General features: G+C 39.0%; 1 protein-coding gene across 1 annotated transcript in view; it reads left to right on the plus strand.

Moving 5' to 3' along the window:
- ADCY2 (adenylate cyclase 2) overlaps positions 1 to 22,094 on the plus strand; it is a 434,401-nt gene that overhangs the window by 315,264 nt on the left and 97,043 nt on the right. Inside the window, exons 10-14 of the mRNA XM_030813903.1 lie at positions 69 to 245; positions 3,725 to 3,768; positions 8,015 to 8,095; positions 15,113 to 15,182; positions 17,734 to 17,831. Of these exons, the coding sequence (XP_030669763.1) occupies positions 69 to 245; positions 3,725 to 3,768; positions 8,015 to 8,095; positions 15,113 to 15,182; positions 17,734 to 17,831 (470 nt within the window). The remainder of the gene's footprint in view (positions 1 to 68; positions 246 to 3,724; positions 3,769 to 8,014; positions 8,096 to 15,112; positions 15,183 to 17,733; positions 17,832 to 22,094) is intronic.

The raw sequence follows: 22,094 nt of genomic DNA on the forward strand, positions 1-22,094 counted from the left end.
TTGATGCCAAAAGGATCATGTGTGGCCCTGTGCTGTGCCAGGTGTGATGCTTTGTTTCTCACCCCAAGGGAGAACGACGGAGCCCCCAGCATCTCTTCAGACCTCGCCACACCCTCGACGGAGCCAAAATGAGGGCCTCGGTCCGCATGACCCGGTACTTGGAGTCCTGGGGGGCGGCCAAGCCCTTTGCACACCTACATCACAGGGACAGCATGACCACAGAGAACGGCAAGATCAGCACCACGGTATGCCCTCCCCTGCTTCCAATACCTGAGCACTGGGGGAAAGCTAACTTCCCAAAACCAAAGGCTGGGCATCTCCTGCCAAAATAACTCCTGTCTGTAAGAAACAAACTGATCACCTTTTTCTTCTCAGAGAGGCCCTTATGAACAACCATCAGGGTATGAGTGAGCTCCATGCTGGCGTTGCTAAGGGTTCCACCTTAGCGTGATTTTGCATTATAGCTTCATAACCCAAGACAGTGTTATTTACAACTGATAGTAGCGATTAAATACAACTATTTATTAATTGAGGGGTTTTTTAAGAAAAAATTATATCGTGAAGTAGAAAGCCTTGAGGTTCTTAATGAAAAGTCAAAGGCATGATGCTCTTGGAGTTTAAGTAGTATCATCAAGCCCATTTCTTCATTGCCCAAATGTCCAGGCTGTGTTGGCAGCAGTGGATACTATCTTGTTATGGTTCCATGTTCCCCTCCAACTTCCAGCATATGAGAAAGCACTGAAGCTCCTTACACCAGGGACATCTGCAATAAGATGGCATGGCTGCAATGGAGATGGAAAATACAAAGGCCCATAGGAGGAGAGAAAAGTAAATACAGCCAAGCACTTAGGATAATCCCCATAGTATTTTTAGATTTTAGAACTATCTGGGGGTAAAATTTCATGTATAATGCTATTAACTGTGCTAAGGATGCAGTTACAACTTTTTAAAAATATAATATTACATAATTCTTATTGTCTGATGAGAAGGAACATGCCAGTTGTCAGGTGAAAGTGGAATTTTCCAGTCGCCCTGGGCCCCCGTCTGTCCCAAGGTCTCAAAGTGACACTCCCACGCCCAACAGGCAGGGGCTTAGCATTCATGTTTTGGCTTACTTATATTTCTTCTCCCAACTTCTCTTCATCTTTTTTCAACTAAAAAGTAAATGTGACTATCAGACGGAAGACCATGACCCATCAGACAATCAGTAAGACTGCACAAGTCCTAGCATTTGCATTTTAATAGCAAAAGAGGGACCACAGATAGAAAAACAAACAAATGAACAAGATCATGTGAGGTGCTGATGAGGGCCATGAGGAAGATAAAATTGAGTGATGGCATCCGGAGTAAATGGGATGGCCACTGTAGTAAGTCAGCTGAGGGAGTCTCAAAGGGAGAAATGAGTGAATGGGAAGAGGAGGTGGCAGAAAAACAAAGTCAGTGGCGCAAAGATGAAAGTGAGTGTGGTGTCCCCTGGAGACAGGAAGCTGCTGTGGCTGCAGCATCATGAACAATGAGCAAAGGGAGGTCATGGGGTAAGATGCACCACGGTAAAAATTGATATTGCATTCTATGTGCAATTGGAAGTCATGGAGAATCTTAGCAAGGGAGGGTCATGATATAATTTAGGCTTTGGAATAATGGTGCAAGAGTGCAGGGGTCCCCGGTAAGAATGATAGCCCCTTATGCCAAGAGTTTAGCAGTGGAAGCAACGAGAAGCAAATTCAGGGGCTAAGATGAAAGTAGAGTCAATAAGACTTGGTGATGGATTGGATATGCATGAGCATTAGGAACAGAGATGCATCCAAACTTTTTGGCCCCACAGCTGGAACAATGATGATGCCATTAATTGAGATGACAAATACAAGGGGGAAACCAGATTATTTAAGATGGAAAAATTAAGACTTTTCTGCTGGACATCTTCTAATCTATAGTTAAGTGCAGCGAGGATGTAGACAGTTGGATCTGCAAGTCTAGAACTCATGGGACAGGTCCAAGATGGAGGCATGAATGTGAACGTCATCAGGTTGTAGACGATATTTGAAGCCATGGGACTGGATAAAACCATCAAGAAGAGAACAATCCAAGGTGGGAAGCCTGGGGCAGCTGGGGCCTTCCAGCATTTAGATCTGTTAGAGAAACAGTATCCTAGGAGTCCAGTATCCAACCAGTGAAAGCCTATGTTTCTGTCACTCATGAAAAACAGTAACTTGGATAAGTTAGCCTCAGTCTTGCTAGTTAGTGCGATGTCTGATAACTACATTTCCCATCGGGATTTATTGTACATCAGCAATTGGTTGGTTGGTTGGTTGGTTTTTAAGGAATAAGAATCATATATAAATACTCGAATGTGATTTCCTGTGCTGTTTTTCATTTGTTCCTGTGTGGAAAGGGCTTACTTTTCCAGGTATATTGTTGTGTTGTTTATTTCTTATCAGTCTTTATTGTCTTAAGACTTAAGAGTGACTGTCTCTTTTATTATCTGAGCGTAGGATCCAGGAATGGTTTCAGTCTGACTTTAATCTGGTGTTATGTGTTGATGAAGATGCCTTCTTCAAGATATGGCTGGAACTGTTGAGTGCCTCAACTTCAGAAAGTTGTTTATAAAAATCAAAGGACCTCTTGAACGAACTCTATTTTCTTAACCATCTGGTCCCACCTGTTGCAGGTTCAAAGCCAGGCTTGGATTGCCTTAGCAGCAGTATAGCATAGTTCAAGAAAGTCCCAAGTTTTTGGTGAGGCATTAAGCCCAAACCACTTTGACTTAATTGTGTGTCTCACTCACTTTCAGAAAGACCTCATCGGAGTTTTCACTTATAAATCCCAGGGTCAAACAATTGACATTGCTGAAAGTGATTCCTTTATCTAATCCCCTATGCAGAACTCCATTCACTCTTGATTCAACATTTATAGAGCTCTTGAATAATACATTACTTTACTGTATGCAATGAAACTTGGAGCTCAATTACTTTTTCAAAAAAATCTTTCCTTTCTGTAGGCTAAATCCATATCCTAATATAACCTTGGAAATCAAAGCAGCAAACCAAAGTTTCTTTGGAGCAGTTTTGTTCCAACTTTTATTTTCATTCCCACTGTAAATGTGTAAAGGCAATCTTTCCTTGAAAGCCTATTATTGAATATTTGACAATGGCTTTTCCACTGATAAATTTTGTCTCTCTTCCATTTCTCCTTTGGGAACTACCAGCGCCCCTTTGCTGATTTCTTCATTTTGTCGAATGGTTTGTGATTTCACATACTTAACCAATGGTACTGTTTCTTAAAACCCCAGTTCAGTGCTGGGGATGACTATAGATTTTGTGGTTATATTTTTGTTCTTTCTACAGCATTTTCTAATATTTGTCTGATACCAAAGTCCATTTTCACATGGTTATAGGTTACTGATGGTAACTCTGTTATCAGTCCCTGGCAGGCCACTGTTTGAAATCAGATCTGATAATAGCAGGCTATAAATCTTAAAACTCCAGACAACAATCCTGATGCTTCTAGCATCCTGAGTTTAGAGACTACACCAATATTCCAAAGATAAACTGAGTTTACACCTTGATTCACATTTAGGATTAAGCTCTTTTTCTCCACATGAGTAATTATTTGTTAGCTAAATGTTACTGTCCATGATAAGAGGAAATATGTTTCACCTCATTATCATTGCAGCATTCTTCTTGAAACATGTTTTGACAATTAATAACCTTTTTTCTCAATATAGGATGTACCCATGGGTCAGCATAATTTTCAAAATCGCACTTTAAGGTATGGTATCTCTTTGACTATCTGATTTTTTAAAGCTTATTGCTCTTTATTCATTTCTGAGAGTAATTATCATCAATTATGGTCATTTCAAAGGCTACTTCTGAAAGAGCAGCTCCCCCTGAAAAGCCCTATTAAATTGCTTTCAGCTTCTAAAAATAGAATCATTGGGGTCTTCTTGTTAGAATTGAGAGAGGGAGAAGGAAAACACCACCTGGTACTCATTTTAGAATGTTAAACTGTTTTCCTAAAGTGATTCTTCTTAATATTAATGTGTGGTAAAAAAAAAAATGAATTGTCTTAAAACGGGTATGTTGCTTAAAATTACATTTTTCTGCCTGTAATCCCAGCACGTTGGGAGGCTAAGGCGGGTGGATCACTTGAGATCAGGAGTTTGAGACCAGCCTGGCCAACATAGGAAAACCACGTCTCTACTAAAAATACAAAAGCATTAGCTGGGTGTGGTGGCATATGCCTGTAATCCCAGCTACTCCGGAGGTTGAGGCATGAGAATCACTTGAACGCGGGAGGTGGAGGTTACAGTGAGCCGAGATGGCGCCGCTGCACTCTAGCCTGGTCGACAGAGTGAAACTGTGTCTCAAAAAAAAAAAAAAAAAAAAAGAAAGAAAAAATTACACTTTTCTGTTGAATTCTAAAGGTAAAAGCAAGATAAATCCAGTCTGTCTATAGTGAAATAAAGGGTTACCCACTCTGCTCAAAAAAAGAGAAAAGCTTCCCACAAATGTCTCCACATGCCCTGTCGCAGCCACTGTAAAATCCCAGGCACTAACTCCTTTTTTCCCCTGTTCCTCTATCTTTCAGGCTCAGAGTTTTACTTTAATATTGGTTTGGGAGTTAATCAAATCAATATTAGGACATTCAGATAACCAGTGTAAGATGTAGTTCCAAACCCTAAGCCAGGCTTTCTTTCTCCCCAGAGAGGTCAGTTTATTGGAGCTATTGATAGTTTTATAGAAACTAAGGAAAAATATGAGATCTGACCTATTTTCTATAGAAAAGGAATTGTATCCAAGTAAAAATGAAACATACGTTGTAACCTGCTGAAACAAGGCAACAGGGCACATTAGCCCAGGATCCTTCTAAGTGACTGTTGGGATGAGCTCTAATTTGGACTTTGTGCAAAATTTGACATTTTAACATTGAGATATAACATTCATAGTCTTTATGTTATGAGGATAATTTGGTTATTGAGCTTTTGAAGCATTATACTTAAGTGGCATGTACTGTAATAAAGAGAACTTAAGCTAATTTGAGGCATACTGGAGAGCCCATAAGACACCTGGAGACAGCACGGTGCCTCTGGCCAATAAGATGCTGACACATCTATGAGCAACTGACCACAGAAATGTCACGGACTTCCTTTCACTTTATATTCACAGTCTCTTCTGTTATCTGTGTCTCCCTTCCAGCAATCCTGCTTTAAGAGTCTATTTATAGAAGTTACAATGGGTAATGTGTCATGGAACCCCAGTATTACGTGGGGCAGTGTAACCCGGGATGAGTGCTGTCTGGAAGACAATGATAAGAAAATGTTGCTTTCATTTGCGCTAGGCTATAGAAACTCTAATTTCGTCTCTGCAGCATTACTGCAAGGCAGAATCTGTTGCCATTACCATTTTAGAAGGGAAGAAGCTGAGGCACAAAGGGATAGGAGAATGCCAGATCACGTGGCTGGTGCAGATGAAGCCAGCATTTGTGCCCAGGCTCTGTGACTGCAGAGCACAAGTTCCTAACTGCTCTTCAGGCTTGCCTGCTTTAGTAAGGGCCTCTTCCGTATCTGTAGTCGTTGATCTTTGGTGGCCTCAAGGCCCCCTGGAGAGAACCCCAGTTCTGAGTCAGACTTACCCAGGATGCCCGGGCACTTCCGGGCTTTGTAACGTGGACTGCCTCATAATACCTGTCTGAGCCTCCAGCCTGGCCCACACACTCCTGTCACATGTCCCTTCCCGTGCCTGCTTAGACCTATCAGCTCAGGCAAGGTGTTGGCACAGGCCTGGGGAAGGAGCCAGGGAGACAGAATGGAGATGCTTTGGACACAGGGGTTGGGGTCCTAGAGCAGTGGGAAGGCCAATGGTGGAGCCCAAGGGAAGGCACCAGGATGGGAAGATGAGAGATGCTGGAAGTCAGAGGGAGAGAGTCCTGGAGGCAAATGAAGACTCCTGGTGGGGAGATCATCAGCCCCAGGGAAACTTATCCTCTCCATGGCAGAGGTCTCAAGACTGCAGAGACAAGAAAAGTGTCTGTATGTCAAGAATTATTGTCCGGATAATTAGTGAATTCAAATAATGCAGAAAGCATGCATTTATTGGCTACTTCGCATGTCACATTTACAGCGTTGAGCTCTCTACAGGCATCATCTAATCAAATCCTAAAACAGGTTAACAAAGGCAATACCATTGTTAGCACCGGACAAAATATCGAAGAATTACATTTTCCTGTAAGCCTCAACATTCTTACACTGCTCCTTCTTAGATTTTGCAGAAGAGAAAACCATCAAATTGAAGTCAAGAAGCTCAAGTCTAGATGTGGGACTGATAAAAGTTAAATGAAGGGTCTAAGGTCCTACAGGTCTCAGTTATAAATGAGAATGTGCAAGTCACACTAGTTGCTTGGTAAAGGGTTCCTTGCTTTTTCTTCTTTTTTTTTTTTAAGGAAAATAAAAATTAATTTGCCTTCTTCAGACAACTTGGAATTTGATATGCTAAAACCTCTTAATTCAGTTGGCTCAGTATCTGTGGGTGGATCACTTAATATCATTCATTTTATTTTTTAACCAAGACTGCTCTCAGCCTGTTTGAAGAAGACAGGGCCCGAAAGCACAAATCCACAAACATAAGATGATGGAATTGGAAAACTCATCCATCTCATTAATGATAATTTTGTGAGATTTAATTACAGATAAATGTGACTTTGCATATTTAATGCTATTCTTATCTATATGTAGACGCAATTCTGAACTCAGAAAAGTGTGATTTTTATTCCAGATTAGATGGTCTATTCATTTGTAATCTAATCAACCATAACACACAGAATTCATGCCTAGCCTTGTTCAGGCTAGCAGGCTGTGCTTTTAATCTTTGCAGTGGATATTTAACTTCTAAGAATAGGTACTATTTTGGTTTTCTGCTGACATCATTCTCATGCAAATTGTCAAATTAACCTTGGAGAGCTCTTACTATTTGGCACAATTTATTCAGAAAATATCTTATATTATGGCTAAAGATTATTTGCTTCTGAAACTCAGTGAGATGGTCTGTAAATAAAAGTGGAGTTTTCTGTGAATAGTGCTTTGAAAACTGAGGAGCATTTAAATACATACAATTAAGCTTTGGTATACCTGAAATAAGACTGTAGTTCTGCAAATTTTTGAGAGTTCACCAAGGAAAACATGAAAAAGGAATGACTGTTTGTCAACCAAGCCACATTTTTACAGGGGAATTTCTAGAACCAATGTATTCTTTCATAAAATAAAGTTTATGAAGGCAACAAGTCAAAAGCTGATACATCTCCTAGGAGAGAAAGTTACTTTATCTCAAACACCAAGTGTATGTCTTTCAGTGTTGCCTTGTAAATGCCTAGTAAATTTCACTGTGAGTGAATAAGGAAACATCTTCACTATCCCAAAAACTTTAGTTATTCACTTAATCCAAAGAGTGGCTGGATGTTAATAGAGAAGAGCCTGCTCATAGGCTGTTGTTTCTTTTTCTACTTGATTGACAGAATTAAACAGAGCTTTTGACATCATAGAAAAGTAGGCTTACTGACACAGAAAGACAAATTTGGCAAGTTCTCACTCATATGTGGGAGCCAAAGAGGTTGATCTCATGGAGGTAGAGAGTAGAATGATAGATACCAGAGATTGGGAAAGGTGTGTGGATGGGAGATGGGTGGGTAAAGAGAGGTTGGTCAGTGGGCCCAAACTTTAGTTGAATAAAAGGAATAAGTTCTAATGTTTGATAGCAGAGTAGGGTGACTGTAGTTAGCAACACTGTACTGTGTAATTCAAAGTAGTCAGAAGAGAGAATTTGAAATGTTTCCAACACATAGAAATGATAAATACTCAAGATAATGGATTCCCCAAATACCCCGATTGATCATTGCACATGCATGCAACAAAATATCATCTGTACCACATAAGTATGTAAAATATTATGTATGTCTAAAAAATTGGCTTAATATTTATTTTACTAATAATATCCTTCCCCATAATATTCCCTTTTTCATATAGAACCAAGTCACAAAAGAAGAGATTTGAAGAAGAATTGAATGAAAGGATGATTCAAGCAATTGATGGGATTAATGCACAGAAGTGAGTACTTCTTTCTCTTAAATTATCATTCATCTTTTATTATGTTCCAAATGTGTTTTATCATAGGCTCTGCAATAGTTACCATGACAAAGCCAAGTTTCTGAGACCATTCATTCATTTCACTTCAGTTGTCCCTCAGAATAGTTTTTGTTAAAAGTATTTCTTTCATCTTTTTAAAAAATATTTAATTCCTGCCTAGAAAATATTCCCAAGTTGATTGCTGATAAACAACCTGAGGTGTAATTGGAAAGAGGAAAATTACAGCAGGATGTGTTCAGCAAGTAATATTTTTAAAAGATAGATTCTATATGGGAAAATCTTCAAATTTTAGCATGTGATACTATCCATCCAAAATGCATCTGTTCTTATTACAAAATTAATGTTGAGATACCTGTGTTCTAAATCGTGGAAGAGAATTAGCATTGGTGAGCAATGAGAGGAGGACTGATTTTGGGGGCACTAAATGTCATTTAGCCTCTGAGGCCAAGAATTGCTGTTATGGTTTTAAATGGTCCAGAGTTGTGGGAGGGAAACAATTTGAAGAAGGTGATGGCCTTCTCAGCCTGGACAGAATGACTGCGCTCATCACCCTTCGTGTTCTCCTTGTGTACGTGTGTCATAACTGAACCCGTGGAGAGCAGAAGGCACATGGCTCAGTATGGTGCCTGGCGCACGTCAGACATTCCATTCCTGTTTGTTGAGTTGAACTGTAGCAAAAACATCAGGAGGTCCAGATGAAAAGCCTTCACAGAAAAGCTTCCATCCTTATGGAGACCTATTTAATTTTTATCATGAAAGCTGACTGTTGAAAAGTGTAAATGATTTTCACCTAGAGCTCTTTTTCTCTAAGTTACAGGGCCTCAAATAGCGCATGGCTTTGTGAAATGCATGCCTGTTTTAGATTGTTCCTTGTAGGTATTTATTATCGAGTATTTACAGGGCTTATGAAAGAATCGCATGTGTGTGATATGTGTGTCTCTGGTGGGTGTGTGCCTTTGTGTGTGAGTGTGAGCGCATGTTTTCTAAGCCATAAAGCATCTTGGTCAGGCAAGAGTTGCTATTCAGATGTGCTAGAACACTGAATTATCACCTGTCTAGATCCCCTTGCTGTGTTACAAGTAGGTGAAGCCTTCTTCCTGTCCCAGAGTGCCCAAGGCCCATCAGCAGCACCAGGGCCAATGCTCTGCTTTGCCTGGAGCTAGGGTCAGTGTGAAAAACAACCTCACCTCTGCCTCAAACCATCACATACTGAGAAATAAATAACTTCCTGCAATCTAACAGCAGCTAAAACCTAGGGAGGCACCCGATTTCATAAAGTATAGGTGGAAGGATGCATTCATTCAAGCAGAGGAAATAGCATCTGATACTATGTGACTCGCCAGAATAAGTCAAGATCAGAAGAAAGAGGGAATCTTGTTATTTTACAAAAGTTAGCAAATAATAATAATAACATTAATATTTTAAAAACTAATTCCTAAAGTTAACCTCAGCATGTGTCCACACAGGACACCTACCTTTTTAAATTATTTTTGTATGCACCTTTTAGAACGTTCCTACCAAACAAATCATCAGAGAGTGCCACCATTGGCATTGCTTTATTGTTGTTAAAGTTGCTTTTAAATTGTGTGTTTGCTTTGTGTTATTTAGTATGCAAATATATGTTTAGTTAATACCTTATGTTTTAATGTAGTTGTATTTCAAAGTAATGCTTAGTGCTGGTGTAACTGCTTATGTTGTAATTTTCCCAACATGTTTCAGAAATCAAATAGCGAAAAGTGTGCTGTACTCAAAAAATAAAAGGGAAACTTTTCAAATGGAAGCTGTTACGCATATATTTTTGATTAACCTCAGTTACACTTTGTTATGCCTTACTCATTAACTCCTCTTGTTCTTTGACATGAAGTTCTTCTGATCTTTGAATTTTCACTTGAGGACTCAACTGGGGCTCCAGGCTTGATGTACCATTCAGTTGTTTCCTGCTATTGCCATAAAACAGTGATTTCTATGCAGATTTTTGCTTATTCATTCACTGATGTATTGAACAGGCATTTGTTTAAAGATGACTGATGTCACCATCTGCTCAGCCTTTACCCAGTGCATGCCATGGTGGTAGGGAGCTCTCTGGTGTCTTGTCTTAGAAGGACTCCAAGGACACTCATACTATCAGATCAGGACCTTACTCTTACAACCTCATTTAAGCTTCATTTCATTCTTAGAGGCTCCATCTCCAAATACAGCCACAGTGGGAGTTAGGGCTTCAAGGATGAACTTTGGTGGGGGACACAAACTTGCAGTTCATAACAATAAGAAAGTGGTCTTCTCATTTAGTACCTCCTTTGTGACAAGGACTTGCATTCCCATATTCCTGAATAAATCTGATTGCAGGTGTGGGTATACCCATGCCCCTCTAGTAAGCATAGTATTCAGAATTTCCTGTATTTTCCTTAACCTCTTGACAAAAGAAAAAAATACCTTAGTATAAGTAAATAGAGAATCACTTATTGTGATAACCCAGGATAGGGTTGACTTTCTTCATGCCATAGACCACTGTGGTCAGGAAAAATGTCAGGAGGCCCTAAATCAAGCGTGTACACATTCCCTCTCCCTTCTCTCCTCTCCTCTCTCCTCCACTGATCTTGTCTTTCCCGGTAGTTCCAATCCCCCACAAGTAATAGTTGACCTAATCAGCACACACAAATCTATTCCCTTCCAAATATCCAAATCACATTTATCAATCTCCTTGTTTTCTACAAGTCAAAATATTCCCAAGTCAATTGATGATAAATAACCTGAGGTGTAATTGGAGAGGGAAAAATTACAGCATGATGTGTTCAGCAAGTCACATTTTTTTATTATTATACTTGAAGTTCTAGGGTACATGTGCACAATGTGCAGGTTTGTTACATATGTATACATGTGCCATGTTGGTGTGCTGCACCCATTAACTCATATTTACATTAGGTATATCACCTAATGCTATCCCTCCCCCCTCCCCCCACCCCACAACAGGCCCCAGTGTGTGATGTTCCCCACTCTGTGTCCCAGTGTTCTCATTGTTCAATTCCCACCTATGAGTGAGAACATGCAGTGTTTGGTTTTCTGTCCTTGCAATAGTTTGCTCAGAATGATGGTTTCCAACTTCATCCATGTCCCTAAAAAGGACATGAACTCATCCTTTTTTACGGCTGCATAGTATTCCATGGTGTATATGTGCCACATTTTCTTAATCCAGTCTATCATTGATGGACATTTGGGTTGGTTCCAAGTCTTTGCTATTGTGAATGGTGCCGCAATAAACATACGTGTGCATGTGTCTTTATAGCAGCATGTTTTATAATCCTTTGGGTATATACCCAGTAATGGGATGGCTGGGGCAAATGGTATTTCTAGTTCTAGATCCTTGAGGAATCACCACACTGTCTTCTACAATGGTTGAACTAGTTTACAGTCCCACCAACAGTGTAAAAGTGTTCCTATTTCTCCACATCCCCTTCAGCACCTGTTGTTTCCTGACTTTTTAATGATCGCCATTCTAACTGGTGTGAGATGGTATCTCACTGTGGTTTTGATTTGCATTTTTCTGATGGCCAGTGATGATGAGCATTTTTTCGTGTGTCTGTTGACTGCATAAATGTCTTCTTTTGAGAAGTGTCTGTTCATACCCTTTGCCCACTTTTTGATGGGGTTGTTTGATTTTTTTCTTGTAAATTTGTTTGAGTTCTTTGTAGATTCTGGATATTATCCCTTTGTCAGATGGGTAGATTATAAAAATTTTCTCCCATTCTGTAGGTTGCCTGTTCACTCTGATGATAGTTTCTTTTGCTGTGCAGAAGCTCTTTAGTTTAATTAGATCCCATTTGTCAATTTTGGCTTTTGTTGCCATTGCTTTTGGTGTTTTAGTCATGAAGTCTTTGCCCATGCCTATGGCCTGAATGGTATTGCCTAGGTTTTCTTCTAGGGTTTTTATGGTTTTAGGTCTAACATTTAAGTCTTTATTCCATCTTGAATTAATTTTTGTATGAGGTGTAAGGAAGGGATCCTGTTTCAGCTTTCTACATATGGCTAGCCAGTTTTCCCAGCACCATTTATTAAATAGGGAATCCTTTCTCCATTTCTTGTTTTTGTCAGGTTTGTCAAAGATTAGATGGTTGTAGATGTGTGGTATTATTTCTGAGGGCTCTGTTCTGTTCCATTGATCTATATCTCTGTTTTGGACCAGTATCATGCTGTTGGTTACTGTAGCCTTGTAGTATAGTTTGAAGTCAGGTAGCGTGATACCTCCAGTCACATTTTTAAAAGATATATTCTATATGGGAAAATCTTCAAATTTTAGATACTATCCATCAAAAATGCATCTGTTCTTATTACAAAATTTATGTTGAGATACCTGTGTTCTAAATCAGTAGTGGGAGTGGAGGCCACCGCAGAAGATTCACAGAGCACAGAGGTGATTGAGTGTGTAGGAAGAATATACACTTCTTAATTCTGAAGACAAGGTAAGAATTAGGCCCATCCATCATTACTGCAAGGAAGAAGCCACAAGCCAGACCCAGCGTGCTATGGCAAAGGGAGGCATGTGTGTCCACTGGTGGGGACTCAGTTGTGTCCCCAAGCATGGATCTAGCACTGGAGTTCACGAAGCACCACATGGGTTCTGGGGACTTAAGGCAAGCAAGCCTGATCCTGAGCCCTTGCCATCCACCTGCAGGTCACAGGCCACAAAAACCTAGACTGGGTGCATGCTGGCCCGACTAGTAAAGGAGATGCTGGTTTTATTTTCACTTCCTTAATTTCACTCTCACTCCCAAGCTGACATTTTCCAGGAGCATTTATAAACTATATATTTTTCTCAGTAAAGGAAATGTTGTTTTTAGTAAGTTACCTGCATATATTATTCATAGTTTGATAAAGACACCGTTCTGAAAGTGAGCATGGTTAAAATTTATCTTAAGTTGTATTTTCTGCTCGTTTTAATGCTAATCAACCTTTGATTCCTCCATCTAGTCTTGTGAAACAGAATAATAGTTCTGCAGCTGGTACAGTAATAAGAAATGCCAAAAAAGTTTATTTCCCTACAGCTTATACCCTTGAATCAAAGAACTATGCAGCCATAAAAATGAATGAGATCGGCCAGGTGTGGTGGCTCATGCCTGTAATCCCTGCACTTTGGAAGGCCGAGGTGGGCGGACCACCTGAGGTCAGGAGTTCAAGACCAGCCTGACCAACATGGAGAAACCCCGTCTCTACTAAGAAATACAAAAATTAGCTGGGCCTGCTGGCCTGCACCTGTAATCCCAGCTATCTGACAGGCTGAGACAGGAGAATCGCTTGAACCCAGGAGGCAGAGGTTGCAGTGAGCTGAGATCACACCACTGCACTCCAGCCTGGGCAACAAGAGTGAAACTCCATCTCAACAAAAAAAAAAAAAAAAAAAAAGCATGTCCTTTGCAAGGACATGGATGGAGCTGAGGCCATTGTCCTTAGCAAACACAGGAATAGAAAACCAAATACCACATGTTCTCGCTTATAAGTGGGATGAGAGATGAAAACACATGGACACATAGAGGGGAGTGACACACGCTGGGGCCTGTTGCAGGGTAGAGGGTGGGAGGAGGGAGAGGATCAGGAAAAATAACTAATCAGTACTAGGCTTAATACCTGGGTGATGAAATAATCTGTACAACAAACCCCCGGGACACAAATTTTACCTATGTGACAATCCTGCACTAAATAATAGTTTTTTAAAAAGAAGTATTTTTATTGTTCTCACTTTTAACGGCAGTCAGTCTAGAATACATTACTGACTTCCCTGCCCCAGTCGAAAGTGCCCTGTGGATGGTCTAGTTCCTGGGATGTTCAAGCTGATCATGGTGTGTGCCTGGCAGTGAGAGTCTTCCAAATTACTTGCTTAAAATGGATGTTTAAAAGTCAGACAGTGTGGTACAATGCATACTTCCATATAATTTTTATTTATTTGTCAACAACTGAGAGATGCATAGTACTTATGCATGCATTTTTATGTTTGCATCAACCTATTCTGAATGGATTGCTTATTATATTAGTATTTTTACCAATTTTTTAAAAACTCTGGACAGGTGCGGTGGCTCACGCCTGTTATCCCAGCACTTTGGGAGACTGAGGCAGGTGGATCACGAGGTTGGGAGTTCACAACCAGCCTGGCCAACATGGTGAAGCCCCATCTCTACTAAAAATACAAAAATTAGCCGGGCATGGTGGCATGCGCCTGTAGTCCCAGCTACTTGGGAGGCTGAGGCAGCAGAATTGCTTGAACCCAGGAGGCAGAGGTTGCACTGAGCCGAGATCGCATCACTGCATTCCAGCCTAGGCGACAGAGCGAGACTCATTCTCAAAAAAAAAAAAAAAAAAAAAAAAAAAAAGAAAGAAAAGAAAGAAAGAAAAAGAAAAAGCTTTATTCAAGCATGACTTTTACTTTCTAGAAATGAAAAAAATGACAATGAAAGTATTTTCACTAAATCTGAAAGAAGCAAAACCTTCTCACCCAAATCTTAAAAGCATTCTGACGGTTTGGATGCTCTGTGATCTGTTGCCCTCTAGAAGCTAAAAAAAAAAAAAAAAAAAAAAAAAAAAAAAAAAAAATAAATGTGCTTCTCTAGGAACTAGATCCTTAAGGAGGTGAAACCACTGTGTGATTTCAGAAAAACATTAGGGAATCAAATTGTTGATGTCTTCACTCCTTTAGATGACTTATCTCCCTTGTTGTTTAATTCAGATCCCTTGAGTTTCAATTGATATGACAGTTGGTTTTTAATATAGAATTTTCCAAAGAGGGCAGTGTGTGATTAGGAGTATTCTATTTTCAGATCCTGTTAGCAGTATCCAGATTCCATATCCAGTTAGTTGCCATCACATTTTTTTTTTAAATGCTGTTCGGAATGATACAATAAAGAAAGAAGAGTGCAAGTCATTTTAAAAAATAGTTCCAGGTGTTTGATTGGAGATTCAGTTTTATGATGTGTTGGTCCTTTCTATTTCCAGGCAATGGCTCAAGTCTGAAGACATTCAGAGAATCTCACTGTTTTTCTATAACAAAGTACTAGAAAAAGAGGTAAGCTTTTTTCTTCCTCAAAATCATCAATCAGGTTTTCTGAAATTTGAATTTCTTTATGAAATTGTGCTCATGTTTTTTATATGTGACATTTAAACTGCCTCTGACTATATTCGAACTCTTTCTGGCTTTTCTGGTGGTTCTTTCATGCATATATTGCTTTATTGTATTTCTTGTTACCAAGTTTCTATCTTTGGTCAGTCACCATTCTAAACCCTCTCAATAGTAAATGGTATCTGCAATGTGTGCGAAATATGCCAATTAAATGAAAGATGTGGGAGATAATATCTACCCTTCTCAATGTGAAATTCTCTCAGAAAAGTCTTAGAAGAAACAGAATTCTTCTTGATAAATCTACAATGTCTTTACACAAATTATTTTAATATTTTGACCAAAATATGAGCTTTACATTAAATGCTTTTTCCGGATAATTAGAACTTTTAAGCTTTATTGCATGTAAATACTTTCATATTATGGCTCTTAAAGTAAGAGCTATTTCAGGCACAAATAAGTAAGCAGACATTTAGTTTTTACCTGTCAAGCTATATATGGGTTTGCTAAAATGAATTCAGTTAATTGTTGCAGAAAGGACAACCATTCTTCTGGCTCAGCTTTATTTTATTCGCCTTTCATTTTTTGTTGATCTAGAGAAGGAACCAGACTTAGAAGTAATTTGCATCATCCAACTATATAATTACAGGCCTAGCTTGAACAAAAGTTACATTAATGGTAGAGCAGCTCTGGTATTAAAATTATGTTGATAAAATTTAGTGCATTATTTTATGAATATCAAATAGAAATATTAAATATGATAATTCCTTCCAAAATCTATGGACACATCAAAAGTTTTTTTTTATGTTGGTGGTCAAGAGGATCTATTGTCTACTCCTAAGTAGAGGACGAGGACTCTGACCATTGACTGCAGACAGTTTACCAAATTGATGCTTATTATAATGCACTACTATTGACCACCTTATCCTTAATAACTTTAGCAAATATTAATGCCTACTTATTGCTTAGCTGTTACATTATTTCTTTCCTGATAGAAGTCTATTTCTTTGTTAATACCACAAAGAAATTCCTACTCATATCTCTGCACAAAGGCCTGAAGAAGTTAAAAATTAAGGATTTAATTGAGTGCATAGAATGTAATCACATTTCAGCAAGGATGCTAAAGTAGCTTCTTCATGAGCATGGAAATTATGCTGGCTACTAAGTCACAAAATATACCCCCCAAAATTCTAGTAAACAGAAAGTGATCATTTGAAAATGTAGCTTTACATTCCCCATGGACACATATTTGCGGATGCCGACTTTAAAGCAAATTTTAGAGAGCAGCAAGACTTAAGCTCAGTTTTTGTCCATCTATCCCCAGCTTGCCCTTCAGAGCATGAGGTAGGGCAAAAGGTCACAAGAGCTATCAGAAGAGAAATCTCTGGAGACCCCTCAGAGATCCCTCATGCAGCACTAAACCAAGGAGGCTAAAATCCAAAAAATACATATGTGTCCCTATAACTTGGGAAAGTTCATGCAAATGTAGCCAATGCAACCTGACAGTATTTTTAGGAGGTTTCAATGGCATTGGCACAAAATTTTATTTCCTTTAAATTTACCATACAACCTTTCGTAAGGCAGTTGAGCCTCATGGTTGAGAGTCTGAGTTCAGAACCTGGTGAAGGTCCTGGTTTCCCATGCACTGTATCTCACTGATTGTAGTCAATTGTTCCAGTCCACAGTTTCTTCATCCAAAAATAGGGGCTGTTGTGTGGATTGAATGATTAGTACAGGGAAAGCAGGGAATGCAGGGCAGTGTGCTGAATGTGGCAGGGGTCGTCATCAGCATCATAAGTATAGCCGTATCTGGAATTTTTATCCTGCCTAAGTCAAGCAGGGTCAGCCCTAGGTAGGCAGCTAATGCTGGTCAGCTTATTCACGGCGTGGGGAACCATGTGGGCCCCTGCGGAACGCACTGGACAAGAGAAAGGAAGGGGAGCCCATTGGCTAGGCTCAGAACAAGCCAACTAAGAACCAAGTTGGCAAACCTTTTCGGTCTTGTAACTTTACCCATCACCTCTCAATAGCATTAAGACAAATAATAAAATAAAATACTAAAATAAATGAATATGTCTTGCATTTCCTCAGTAGTATTCAAAAGTAAGATAGTATATGAGAAGTCATGCCTTTTCCCTCAGTAATTATAGACAACAGACCCTCATGGGACCCAGGGCACAGGCACGATTCACAGTTCACTCACTCAACCTTCTGGTCAGGTGCCTCTCTCCTTACTAGAGAGATTCAGTTACTTATAGCTGGGTTTGAGAACAGTTCCACTTATAAACTGTGGTCCTTGGAAGTCACTCCTTCACAGTTCATGTGGGGGAAGGAAGCACTCACTACTGTGATGAACAGGCTTTCTCCTTAGCTCACGTTGGCTGCAATCTACACAATTTCTGAGTGTGGTGCATGCTCTGGGTACAACCAGGCTGCTGGGCACTGTGTGTAGCTCTTCTCTTGGAGAACTGTCACTCACAGGTTCCTTTCTCCCCCACAGTACCGGGCCACAGCACTGCCAGCGTTCAAGTATTACGTGACTTGTGCCTGTCTCATATTCTTCTGCATCTTCATTGTGCAGATTCTCGTGCTGCCAAAGTAAGTACTTCTGGTTTCCACTGGGATTCTCACCTGGGGTGCCTTTCCACTGGAGGCTAGTTATATTTAAAAGTGTGAAAGGATGCTAATGTTTAGACAGAGGGGTGATTTAACATGTCATGGTAAAGGGAGAGTAACCCAGGACCTTGGAGGTTAAGTCGCCCACATGTGTCTTCCTTAGCATAATGTTGGATTTTCAAAGTGGACATGTTGATTCAAACTTCTAGGGATTTAAAAAAATAATTTAACCTTCTTGTTTTGGTGTTGGTATTACTCTGATTCACAGTCTTGGAAATGTAGCCCAATAAACTTTACCCACAAAGAGTACAATCCCCAGATGTGGTTTCTAATAAACAAATACCATTATCTTATATTGAAAGGGCATGACCTTTCACTATAAGACACACCTTGCCCACTCATCCATTTTGTCCAAGTTCTGTGCATTACACGGCCCTCTCTTCTCTGAAATCCACTCTGCAGCCGTCTTTGATTGTTATAGGTCAAGGTTCAGCCGACCTCTCGCTGGAGAGACGTGGGTACAAATGGGAGAATCTGAGCAAACCACATTTCATGCTTCAAGGTGAATTCCTTCTGGTTCCACTTAATGGTGAAAAACGAATCGCTTTATGATCCCTAGGTCATCTTTCTCTTGCACCTTCTTAATTAGTTCAAGACCAATCAGGTGACTTTCTTCAAGAAAGCTAATTCTCATTTTACAATCTAAAGAAAATTCTTGTCCTTCTTTTAATAACTGGGGATATAGAAAGAAATTTTAAGATAGAATTTTTTTCCTTCTGATCATATATTTTTTTCTTTTTTAACCTATTTTGTTAAGGTCAAATCTAGTAGAATTCAATCTAGCAGAATTCAGTTGTGTGCTTGCATTTAACTCTCACGGTGCAGCCAGGCTTTGTGGGCAACTCAAACTGCTTAGATTGAGTAGCGTTTTGTCTCACGAACATGCTGGGCAAACTACAAAGAAGTTGTCTGTTTCTCCACCTCTGTACCTCAAAGGATTTTCTTCTGGGCACTGAGCCAAATAGCCAAAAACTGTTTTTGGGATACAAGTGGTTTTTGATTACATGGATGAATTGTAGAGTGGTGAGAGTTTTGATCATGTATGTACAGTTCCTTAGCAATGTGCTCCCTTATGGAAGGGATTTCCAGTAGATGTCTCCTCTTCCCATGAATTGGAGGTGTAATACATGGACCAAAGGAGCCCTTCTTCAGGACTTACAGAATCTTCAGTGAAATTTCCCAGTGTTAACATATCAGTTTTCCATTCAAACAAATATTAACAAATTAAGCTCCTTAGTGTCAGGCCTGTACCATGGTATTGGAGAGAAACAGCCATCCCAGTACACACTGGCTTATAGACTGGTAGAGCAGAAAAGCATTTTGAAAGCTACATATGTGAAATAAATATTACCCAGGGAATGGGTCCTCATTGTTACTCTTACATAGATAGATTCATTAATTTTTCTACATCTTCCTATTGGATGAGCATTTCTATATTCTCTACATTATAAGTAATACAGGATCTGTCTCCTTCTGGGAGGTGCTGGGGGTGGGGAGAGTGACTGGGGGCATTTTAAAAGATGCCTCCAAAGAAGACAAAAAGACTTCCAGGAACCAGGAAAAACGTTTCATGGGATTTCACTTTTAAGAAACACATCGTTGTCATGTCTTTGCTGGCTTGGCTTTGATTTTCTTGTCTCTCTTCTGTGGTGTTGCATCTTTATGAGGACCCATGGACGTTCATTCTCTCAAGCTTCATCACGCATTATTTTTGTGGGTGCACACAGGTTGCATTTGCTCTAAGGAAAATCCACGGCCTCATCTAATGGAGCTCCCAGACCTGCACTTGCTGTAACAGCCTCAGGCTTCTTGTTCTGTGACTTCTTCATTTTTCTTTCATGTTAATATCTTCATTTTTTTCTTCTTCTTTAAAAAAATCTTGCTAGGAAATACTTCAAAGGTACAGAAAAGCACAGAGTATGATCTAATAAACACACAGGTGTCCACAATCCAGACTTTTGCAAATGTTTACCCTGTGTGCTCTTTACTGTAGATACAATTTTCCACCCTCTAGACTGTTATTATTTGGGTATGCTTCCTTTAAACAGTACCTGTTTTTATTTTGGTTTTATTTATTCAATTTGACATCTTTATATTAATTTCTTCTATATTTATTTTGTCATCTGTATTTTGATTTTATAACTGATGTGTGTGGACCCACTTCTACCATTTTATTTTGTGTTTTATTTACCTTGCTTTTCTTTGGTCCTTTTTTCTATTTTTTCTGATTTCTAATGGATTGATCAAGTTCTTTTATTCTTTTTTATGGTAAATTAAAAGCAACTTTATTAGAAAGTAAAGAAATAAAAGAATGGCTACTCCATAGGCAGAGCAGCCTGTTTATTCTTTTATTTCTTTTACTGGTTAGGAAGTATATATATATTTTTCATTAAAGATTACTATTAAAGTTGATAGAATATACAACATGTACATTTTTCTTTTAATGATTATCATTAAAATTTCAATATATATTACTGTTAAAGAATAAAAACATAATTATTATTTAGAATATGTATTATATATTTACATGTTTTTAATATTATATATTTTTTGTCAATATCTTTTGGGATAGAAGTGGTTTCTGTTACATGGATGAATTGTAGAGTGGTAAAATCTGAGATTTCAGTACATTCAGCACCCAAGTAGTACACATTGTACCCAATATGTAGTTGTTTATCCTGCACTCCTCTCCTACCCTTCCCCTTTTGAAGTCTCCAAAGTCCATTGTATCACTCTGTGTGCCTTTACGTACCCACAGCTTAGCTACCATTTATAAGTGAGAACATACAGTATTTGGTTTTCCATTCCTGAGTTATTTCACTTAGAATAATGGCTTCCAGCTCCAACCAAGTTGCTGCAAAAAATATTATTTCTTTTATTTTTATGGCAGAGTAATTTTCCATCGTGTATGTACACTACATCTCATTTTTCCATTCATTGGTTGATGAATGCTTGTGTTGGTTCCATGTCTTGGCAATTGTGAATTGAATTTTAACATTTATGCTTAATTCAATACATTCTAAAGTTATTCATAATCTCTCTTCAATGTAATTATTTCCTAGGATTTTAGCTCTGACAGTAATTATAGTCAATGTTTATTTAAATCCACCACATTCTTTACCAATTAATTTGCTCATCAATGCTTTTTAAAAATTATTTGTTTCTTCAAATTTATTTATTTATTTTTTTGGTGATGTATATGATTTGTTAGGGTTTTTGGAAGGGGAGTCTGTGAGTAACAATAGCTGCCTTTTTTGTTTATATTAAAATTTCTTTATCTACTTTATTTCACAGTTCTTGAATAATAGTTTAACTGGGCATAAAATTCTAGGTTAACTTTTATTTTCCTTCAGAATTATGATGACATTACTCTGTGGCATTACATCTTCTATTTTTGTAATGAAGTATTTCTGTCAGTCTCATTACATTCCTTTCTAGGGAGTCTGTCTTTCCTCTCTGAGTGCTTTTAGGGATCTTTTTTGCTTGGGGGTCGGGAGGCGGTATTTTCACTATATTGTTTCCATAAGTGTATTTGTTTTCATCAACCTAAGTGACTAGGTTTGATTTTTCAATCTGAGGACACACATCTCTGCTCAGTTCTGGAAAATTCTCTGCCTCTATCTCTTACATGTTGCTGTCGATTGTCTCAATTGTCTGTTTTTTCCTCTGGAGTTCTTGTAGCTGCATATTGTGTTCTCATCCTGGGCTCCAGGTCTTTTCATGTTTCCTCCCAGTTTCTACTTTTTTATTTCTTTGGTCTGCATTCTGATAAATTCTTCACCCAACATTGAGATTATAATCTTTATGATTATTGTTTTCATATTTAAGAAGTCTATGTTGTTCTGAAACCCTAACCTTTTTGTATATATAATTTTATATTTTGCCTGTGGAGTTTTGTTTTCCTTGCAGATTTTTTTTTTTTTAAGACGGAATCTCGCTCTGTCACCCAGGCTAGAGTGCAGTGCAGTGGCACAATCTCAGCTCACTGCAACCTCCGCCTCCTGGGTTCAAGTTCTCCTGTCTCAGCCTCCCGAGTAGCTCAGATTACAGGTGCCCAACATCATGCCCGGCTGATTTTTGTATTTTCAGTAGAGATGGGGTTTCACCATATTTGTCAGGCTGGTCTTGAACTCCTGACCTCAAAAATCTGCCTGCCTTGGCCTCCCAAAGTGCTGGGATTACAGG

The sequence above is a fragment of the Nomascus leucogenys genome, chromosome 6 (genome assembly GCF_006542625.1).
Source record: "Nomascus leucogenys isolate Asia chromosome 6, Asia_NLE_v1, whole genome shotgun sequence".
NCBI lineage: Eukaryota > Metazoa > Chordata > Mammalia > Primates > Hylobatidae > Nomascus > Nomascus leucogenys.